This window comes from Henckelia pumila, chromosome 4, assembly GCF_033568475.1.
Source record: "Henckelia pumila isolate YLH828 chromosome 4, ASM3356847v2, whole genome shotgun sequence".
NCBI lineage: Eukaryota > Viridiplantae > Streptophyta > Magnoliopsida > Lamiales > Gesneriaceae > Henckelia > Henckelia pumila.
Window position 1 is genome coordinate 194426863 of NC_133123.1, and position 10445 is coordinate 194437307.

At 31.6% G+C, this 10445-nt stretch overlaps 1 protein-coding gene across 1 annotated transcript; it reads right to left on the minus strand.

The window, feature by feature from the left end:
• Window positions 1–9071: 9071 nt before the first annotated feature.
• LOC140862521 (uncharacterized) lies at window positions 9072–9608 on the minus strand. Its single transcript, XM_073265549.1, has 2 exons — window positions 9375–9608; window positions 9072–9263 (listed from the first exon to the last, which is right to left on the minus strand). Exons 1-2 carry the CDS (start codon window positions 9606–9608, stop codon window positions 9072–9074), a joined length of 426 nt encoding a protein of 141 aa, XP_073121650.1.
• Window positions 9609–10445: the final 837 nt, after the last annotated feature.

Genomic DNA, 10445 nt, shown 5'->3' on the forward strand with positions numbered 1-10445 from the left:
TAGAAATTAGGTAAATAACTCCAATTTCCAATTATAGCACTTCGGATAGTTTGAATAAATAAAATTAAAAAAAAAAGTGAGTTTATGGATATCAAAAACAAGACTAATCCAAATAGTATTTATATAAAAATTCAAATAAAAATAAAAGAACATAAACCATATCATATACATGCTTATATTGATACAGGAGCAAGTATGTATTTAGCAAGTAAACATATACTTCCTAGTCATTATTAGAAGAAATATGATAAAGGATTAAAGGTTCGAATAGGAGATGGATCAATTATCATGCTTGATATAGTAGCAGAAAAATTAAAAATAGAAATTGAGAAAACAAAATTTGTAATACCTATTATATACCAAATCGAATCAGGAATGGATATTATAATAGAAAATAACTTTTTTAAGACAATATCTTCCTTTTACACAATTTGAAGATCATATAACTTTAAACAAAGGATCATCAATGATTTATATTCTTAAAATACGAACAGCATTTCGTGTAGGAAATGAAGGATTTACAAAGAATTTTCATAAACGAAATACAAATCCAATAGAATTAAAAATAGAAAATATTTTAACTATTAATCCTGAAAAAGAAATCATGAAGAAATTTCATGATATTTGTTCTGAAAATCCTCAGGACAAAATTAAGAAAAGAAAACTATTTATTGATTCAATAAAACTAAAAGATCCTAATATCACAATCCGTGAAGCACCAAGAAGATGCAACATGGATGACGTAAAAATATTTGAAAAAGAGGTTCAAGAATTACTCAAACTTAAGATAATCATTCCAAGCAAGAGTCCACACTCTTCACCAGCCTTTTATGTCAGTAAGAAAGATATTGATAAGAAAAAAATGGTAATTGATTATCGAAAAATGAATAATGCAACAATTATGGATGAATATTACATCCCAAACAAGAATGACTTATTATCTTATATACGAGGAATAAAATATTTCTCCAGTTTAGATTGTAAATCAGGATTCTGGCAAATCCAGCTAGAACCACAAACACAATTACTTACAGCATTCAGTTGTCCAAAAGGACAATATCAATGGACTGTATTATCTTTCGGACTTAAACAAGCACCAGGTATCTTTCAAAGATACATGGATGAATCTTTTAAACCTTATGTAGATTTTTGTTGTGTTTACATAGATGACATATTGATTTACTCAAAAACATTAGATCAACATTATAAAGACCTCATGACAGTATTACATATTTGTCATAAAGATGGAATTATACTTTCTGAAAAGAAAGCACAATTGTTTAAAACAAAAATAAATTATCTAAGATTACAAATAGAAGACGGAAAACATTGTTTGCAACAACATATACTTAAGAAAATTCATGATTTTCCTAGTGAAATCAAAGATAAAGATCAATTAAGAAGATTTCTAGGATTATTAACTTATTCTGGAAATTACATTAAGAAACTTGCAGAAATCAGAAAACCTCTTCAGGTAAAACTTAAACAGGACTATAAATGGAAATGGTCAAAAGAAGATACTAATTATATAGACACTATTAAAAAGAAAATAATTAGTAATCTTCCAGAATTATATTTTCCTTCAAATAAAGACATAATAATAATTGAAACAGACGCCTCAAATGAATACTGGGGAGCATGTTTAAAAGCTTATACAGGAGAAAGAAGTTTAGAAGAACTTACTAAAACAGCTACCAGGAATAATGAAGAATTATGTAATTATACATCAGGAACTTTTCAAGGTGCACAACTAAATTATCACTCAAATGAAAAAGAATTATTAGCTTTAATATTTAAAATTAGAACTTATGAAATTTATCTTATCTCTAAACCATTTCTAGTAAGAACAGATAATATGAATTTAACATATTTCAAGACAAGGAAAATATCAATAAATTCAGGGAGAAATGAAGCAAGGTTAATTAGATGGCAATTGGAATTAAACCATTATCAGTTCGAGATCCAGCATGTCAAAGAAACGAATAATTCATTACCCAAACGCATTAACCAGAGAACTTCATCCAAATTATACTATCCGTAGTAACAGAATAACAAAGGGGATTCTAAGTGATCCAGAAAATGACTGCGAGTCATCCGAACATGCCTTAGAAAGCATGGGGAATATAAATTGATGAAATGAAATTTATATTCAGAAACATGAATTATTTTATGGCTTCAAGTCATCCGAACATGCCTCAGAAAGCATGGGGAATATAAATTGATGAAATGAGATTTATATTCAGAAACATGAATTACTCTATGAGTAAAATAATCAATCTCATAAAGATTGGTTCAATTCTTGCAAAAGAATTCATAAATGCAATGATACATATAATAAAACTATCCGAATTACTCACAATAAAAAGTTAAATTTCTAACCATTTATATATATATATATGTCTTCTTGTTCAGGATGGACAAACTAAATCAATTAGAGAAAATATTGATCGACATACAGGAAGAAATTCAAATTTTTCAACAAAAAAAAAGAATGTAATCGGAAAAATTCAGAGGATAAAAGAGAAGATGACAACCTCGTCATCATCATCCTCACCAAGAACACCAAAAAAGTTAGCAACTCCATTTGATAAAATAATGGAGATGAATGAGAAACAGTCAGTGGTCACAGCCAACACTGACAACAAAGAAAAAGAAATGAAAAAAAAACCCGGTGGTCATAGCCAACACCGAGAAAAATGAAAAAGAAGAAAGGACGTTTAAAAGCGCCATTGAAACAAGAGAAAGAAAGATGGTCAATTTTTGACCACAAAAACCAATTTTTGAAAAAACAAAATTTCCAGAAAAACTCAAGACTGAATTCTTTGAAACACTAAATTATTTGAGAATAGCCAAACTATCTGCAGGATCTTGGCTACAAACTTGTGACACACAAAGCATATCAAGAGCAAGAATACTGCAGGGTGCTCTAGCGCATGAAGTCGCAAGATTCTTTTCAAATGGATTATTAAGTGGATTAGAAGTCAGTCCCAACAATCAAGAGATAGAACTATTTTCATATCAACTGAGAAATAGTATTATCCAGTTCAAGAAAGCAGTCTTCAAGGACGATCCAGTGTTAACATTGAGTATTCATTCAACCCTTCCAGATTGGGAAAATGACAAATTCTATCAACCGATGATATACATTCAATGTCGAAGAAATAAAGACAAGTTCTTATTTGAAGGATCAAATGAAGAGAAACCAGTAATGGATATCTCTACACTTCCTGAGATAAAAATAAAGACATTGATTGACATGATCTCAAAGACAGGAAAGATGATGGAAATTCAAAGGTTAAAATAAATTTTTCAACTAGTAAAATTTTATTAACCACTGGACACAAAGAGACGATCCAAAAGAAAGAACAAGACATGTTAGCTCAATTCAGAGCTCCAATCTATGAAGCAAGAGTCGACATGACAAGAGAAACTCAACAAATGCTATGTCAAAGACTAAAAACAATGATTTCCACTCACAAATGTGGACATTGCCAACCAATTCAGACAGAAGAAGCAGCTGTCAAAGAAAACAAACCAATAAAGAAATGGTCCGAAGGTGCCAGTGATTCAGATAGTGATGCAATGTAAAAACAAATGAAATCGTGGACCACACCACGTGTAAAGGCGTCCATTCAGACGAAAAATAAATTGTTTTCATTATGTATTGTCGATGAGTGGTCCCTCATCACTTTATTTATTGTAAGAGTAAAGAGAATCTTATCTCTTTACGCGTCTTATCTTTTCACGCGTTTTCAAACTCCTCTATATAAGGAGTTGTGTTTGTATTAAATGATATAGAAAGTTTTCAGTGCAAAAATTCTCTTTCATGCATTGATATATCTTTTGAATTTCATAAGAAGAAGAATAGCTTATGAATAATCTGAAGACGAATTGTAAAATCATAAACAAATGAATCAAACCCTTGGCTAAGAGAAATATAGATAAAGGATTGAAAATCTAAAGATAGATGTATCTATCTGTTTGAAACGATTTCTTTGACAGGTAAACTCTGGAGCCCGTTGTATGTCGCTGAAAAACACAGGTAGTGGAAAAAGGACTAAAAGGGTTGAGCCTCTGCCGAATCAAGAAAATCGAAGACAATAGACAAGGTATAACTTAATCTTTTGATTTTAATCCTTTGTGCTATTAATCCAAAAAAATCATGTCATTCTCTTTTATAAGAAACGGAAAATTAATAATTAAAAATTGGTTTGAAACAAAGGATGATCATAAATATGACACATTTCATGAATTTCATATAAATAATTTTGATTTAACTATTTTTGAATCGGTTTATCAATTAAAATTCATAATAGTAACTGATGAATGGAACCAAATAGGATTTAAATCATTTTTCTGTTATAAATAAATTGATAAATATGCCTGGAATGACTATTAAACTAGAAATATGTATTTTAAATAGAAGAATTCCGCAATCTGGTATCAGAACATGACGTTATTTATTAAATAAATCTACTAAATAGATCATGGCATCAGGATCAAAAAAGTCAAAATCACTTCTAGGAAAAGAATTTGAAGAAACGTTTAAAGAAACAAATATGTTTATAAGATCTGGAAATGAGATTGAAGAACAAAAATACTGGATTACTAAACGATGTACTTCAGTACGATCAAAATATAAACTTAGCATATTCAATCTGGCAACTAAGAATATTAGTTTCAGAATAGATATGACTAAGGAACAATTAAAGGCTCATGAAAGAGCCCTGAATCACTCTTCTAATCTTGAAGAAGATGATTTAATAATTCAAGATATTGATCTTGAACAAAAACTTATAAATCTCGAAATAAAAAGATCTTCTGCTATTTATTGATGGCAGATCTTGGAATCGAAGAATTCGAGAATAATAAAGAATATGATTTAAATATCACATTCAATCAACAAAAGCTTTTAGAAATTAAGAAACTTAAAAACGACAGTTCTTCACAACAATTATTGATCAGTCAAGGTATTTTTACTAAAATATCTCAAACGTTAAACCCAATAAATAAACACATATTTTATTCTCTAAAAACAAAGGAAAAATCTCTACGAATAAATCTTGAAAATAAAAATGAAATATTGTTACTAACAGCAACAAAAGTAGAGTCAATTATGAAACGAGCAAAAGAATCTGAAAGAAATAAATTAAAATATATATACATCGGAGGGCTTGAAATAATAGTTTCAGCTCATTTTTGGGAAGGAATTGATTCACCAATTAAAATTATTGTACGAGATAAACGAATAAACGACTATGAAGATTCTATATTAGGAATAATTACGGGAAATTTATGTTATTCAATACTTAAATTTTATTTATATCCACAATTCTCAGTTTCTATTCAAGATAAGGATATTAATAGAGTTTTAACACTCGAATACCATTTTAAAAGAAAAGATTTAATGAAATCAGGAAATGCACCAATCAACATACATTATGTTGTTGGATTAGCATTATCAAACAGTGTGCATTCACACATTTCACAATCTAAAGAAATGATCGAGATTCCAACAATCTTTCAAGATATAAAAAGGGTTGAAACACCCAAGAAAGTATTTATTGAAGAAATAAATCCTGACAAACATTGGTGTTCGGATGATCTTCAAGTAAATAAACATTCATCTTCACTACCTAGAAGATCATTATCATTTGCTAGAAATGATGAAGATATACTAGAAAAGATTGGAACAATGAATCAAAATATTCTTAAAATTAAACAAGCTATTGTTAATGAATCAACCTCATCGCAATGACGTCCTTAACAAAATTAAAAAAGATCTAGGAGATTTAGAAAATAAAATTAGTAAGATCAATCAACAATACAAGAATTAGAGAAAAACCTTAAAGAATACATTGACTTAGCTACGACTAGATTAATAATTGAACAAGAAAGACATAGTAAAGAAATACTAAGTTATCTTAAAGAAGTTCTTCCAAAGGATAAAGGAAAAGGAAAAGTGGAAGAAGAATCACCATTCAAAATTGAATCATGGTATAGAAATTCAATCATTTATGGAAAAACCAAGTATGAAGATGTTTAGTGAAACAGATCAATCTGATTTTGAGCAAATAGGAATAAATACAGAAGAACTATATCATTCTCATCAAGAATAAGAACAATATAGAGATATGAATATTTCAGAGTCTGAAGATGATTCTAGACCAAAAGTAACATTACGAACATATGAAGGCAGTGGAATTAAAACCGAAGAATTTGAATATAATAGAGACCATTACTCAGGAACCTATAAGGATATTAGAGATATACTTAGAGAATAAAAAACATCAAGATTTGTAAAACAAAATATTTTAGACTTAGGATGTTCAACAGCAAAAGAAAGAAAATCAAGGATAGACCATTGGGAAAATGAGTTATCAGTACAAATTCAATTAACACCATTATTAGATAAAAGTGAAAATGTGCAAGTTCTAACTCATGGAATGATAAAAATGACTTTGGTAGGAGCAGTAAGAACTTGGGCCGAAAACTTAGTAATAACTAATCTACCACAAGAAATGACAGGACATCGATATTTCGAATTATTTGTCGATGCCTTGTATCAAAATTTTTTAGGAATTTCTAATAATGACGCTAATTTAGTAGCAAAAAACATAGAACAAAATCGAGCAATTTTTATTCTGGATAATATTAAATTATGCAATTTATGTTATTTATAAGAATTTATTTGTGACTATGAAACAAACTATTATCAATTAATAGACGCTGATAAAAAAAAATATTATAAATGAAAGGTCCCGTGTCCTGATTTAATATTTAATGATCAAACAACCAGGATTAATTAATGTAAACAGCAAAAACGAGTTAAAAATTTGCGTTTTGGGCCTACAGAAAATTCTGCATGACCTATTCGTAAATAGGACATCCCAAAAACCTGTATAACACAACCAACAATAAATACTCGAAAATAGAGACACAAACCCAATTTACAAACCTATAGCCGCACTGGCCAGGACTAAACACATGCAGAGCCGGCAAGGCTCGATCACACAAATAACAATCCAAAACAAAGTCCAAAACTATCGATACAGATACACAGGGCATCACCCCGGTAAATATAAAACTCGCTAAACTGATATATACATATATATGGGAACTCGACTCCACGCTCGTCTCACTGGGTACCACTAGATGTCGCTCCACCAGATGCGTCAAATCCCCCTGGATAACCTGCTATGGAATCACAAACAACCACAACATAAAAATAAAACAGGGGTCGGACCCCAGTACGACGAACTAGAAAAATTACGACAAATATAACTGACATGAATAAAATCAAGTACAATGCAATGAAATGCAATGTAATGCGTGGCAGATATCAATAGAATAAGGGATACCAAATGGAGTCCAAACGAAACGTATCACAATAATCTCAGTGGCCACCCGTGCCAGGAACGCAGCAGACCTCGAATCATCACTGCTAATCCATACACGTAGCATCGGAGGGTGACAGGAGCGACCCGTCCAGCCTCATGCTGCCATCAGGAGTGTCGTACGTAGCATCAGAGGGCGACATGAGCTACCTGTCCGTGCCTCATGCTATCTCAGGAGTGCACTAAACAATGTCACTCGCTCTATGATGACTCAATACATCTCAAGAGATCAATATCAATAGCAATCAAAGGAGTCAAGGCTCAACGTGCTATGTAAAATTGTTAACATGCTTATTTGACGAATATCCTTTAATATTTTCAATAAAAATATATTTGAAATTTATTTTATTTTATTAAAAGAAAATAGGGATTATTCTCAATTCTGCACATTAACAATCAATGTAAATGAGTGAATGAATACAATCATATAAGTCACATAAGCACATAAAACACGTTATCACTCATTACAAAATACTTAATATCATTACATGTCATTATAGGCGTCGTAATATAAACAGCTCATACGTACCTCAACCAACACTTAATTACCACAAAAATATCTCAAGTAGTTCTCGAATAATCCAATCCTGTGGAAAAACCATTTATTTCATATCAATTCCTATTCCCATTTATATAATCTGAGAATTACTGAAACTAAGTCTAAAAATCAAACTAACATTTCCAAAAATGTATTTTTAATATCAAAACATCCTATCAATGTTCAAGTATCGAATATACGACGCTATACATCGAATGAACTAAATGTTTCAGAATCTGACATTTTCTGAAATTTACTAACAAATCCTAAAATTATTATAGGACAAGTCTAACGCATCTAAACATCTAAACTGCGATTTACATAACTATAAACTTCAAAAATCCCAAGTAAAATAATCTGGAAATTCGAAATAATTCCCAATTAAATTCTGAAAAATAACCATACCTCAATTCAACTGAAATATAACACCTACAATCAAGAATTAAACAAATATAAATCACTGGAATTCAAATTAACCAAAAATCCCCAAAATTCGAACCCTAATCTCAAAATCTACCTCTGGAAATTTCGAATCTTGTGCAAAGCTTCGAGTTTAAGCTCTAAACAACCTAAACCAAGGTTTCTTCCCGAATTCCGGCGAAAACGAGCGGCGGAGGTCACGGCTGCCGGAATCGCGTTCGAACAGGTCGCGAGAAAACTTACGATATCGGTATCAAATTAAAGCTTACGTCGCGAGGATTCCAAAACTATATTTACTTTTGAAATCCGGCCAAAAACGAAGGAGATACGGGCATTTAAAGTGACGGAAGAAATGTTGAAAGAAAAAGAAAAAGATACAGACGGGGATGACGATGAACGCTTGAGGAGAGAGAAACGGTCTGACTATATATATCCATATCTATTTAATTAGATATGTATTGCTTTAATGTGTGTCTTATTTTATTCATTCGGGGTTAAAACTTGACCGGGTTTGAGTTATTTCAACTCCTGTGTGATCTATAAATAAAATATGCATTGTAATATCGTCTATAAACCGATATTTATACATATATATTTTTAACACACATCTTAATTAACATATTAAAATCGGGACCTTACATTTTTCCCCCTCTAAAAAGAATATTTCGTCCTCGAAATTAACACATATCAAACTTATATACATAGTGGTCAAACATCTACCAGTGATAGTACATAGGAAAATCAGAGTACATAGAATAAGTCATCACAGAGTCAAACAAATGAGGCCATTCTTGACGCATTCGAGACTCCAATTTCCATGTAGCTTCTTCTCTCCCATGTCTACTCCATTCAACCATAACCAAACGAATCGTCTTGTTCCTAAGTTGCTTTTCTTTACAATCAAGAACCTGCACGGGATATTCAACATAGCTAAGGGAACTATCCAACTCCACATCATCAGCCCTCAAGATATGAGAAGGATCTGGTTCATACTTCCGCAGCATAGATATGTGAAATACATCATGTATCGCATACAAACTCTGCGGCAAGTTCAAACGATACGCCAAAATACCAATCTTCTCAATAATTTTGTATGGACCGATATAACGAGGAGCTAATTTTCCTTTACGCCCAAATCTCATAGTACCACGAAATGGTGATACTTTCAAGAAAACAAAATCGCCAACTTGAAATTCTAAAGTTCTACGCCAGTTATTAGCATAGATGGCTTGACGATCCTGGGCTGCTTTCATTCTTTTCCTGATCAGTTCAACTTTTTCTTTCATATCTTGAATAAACTCTGGTCTCGACAATTGTCGTTCTCCTACTTCTTCCCAACATATCGGAGATCTACATTTTCTGCCATACAAGGCTTCAAATGGTGTCATCCCGATAGATACTTGATATCTATTATTGTAAGAGAATTCCACCAAAGCTAAAGATTCTTGCCAACCACCACTGAAATCCATCACAACAGCTCGTAATAAATCCTCGATTGTCTGAATAGTTCTTTCAGATTGACCATCTGTCTGTGGATGATAGGCAGTACTCATGGCCAATTTAGAACCCAAAGCGGATTGCAAACTAGACCAAAACTTAGAAGTAAATCGAGGATCACGGTCTGATACTATAGTAACTCGCACACCATGCAATCGCACTATCTGATCAATGTACATTTTTGCCATTTTCGTATATGTCCAAGTACGAACATATGGAATAAAATGAGCAGATTTAGACAATCTATCCACAATAACCCAAATGGCATCACAACCACGATTAGATCGAGGTAAGTGTGTCACGAAATCCATAGTAATGTGTTCTCAATTCCACTGTGGTACTTCAAGACTAAGTAACATACCACCTGGTCTCATTTTTTCAACCTTCACTTGTTGACACGTCAAACAGTTAACCACAAATTCAGAAATATCTTTCTTCATACCTTCCCACCAATAATGGGCTTTCAAAATATGATACATCTTTCTAATTCCAGGATGTACACTATGTCGACTACAATGAGCTTCTCGTAGTATATCTTCTTTCAAATCTATCAAATTCGGAACCACAAGTCTACCATTATAACGCAAACATTC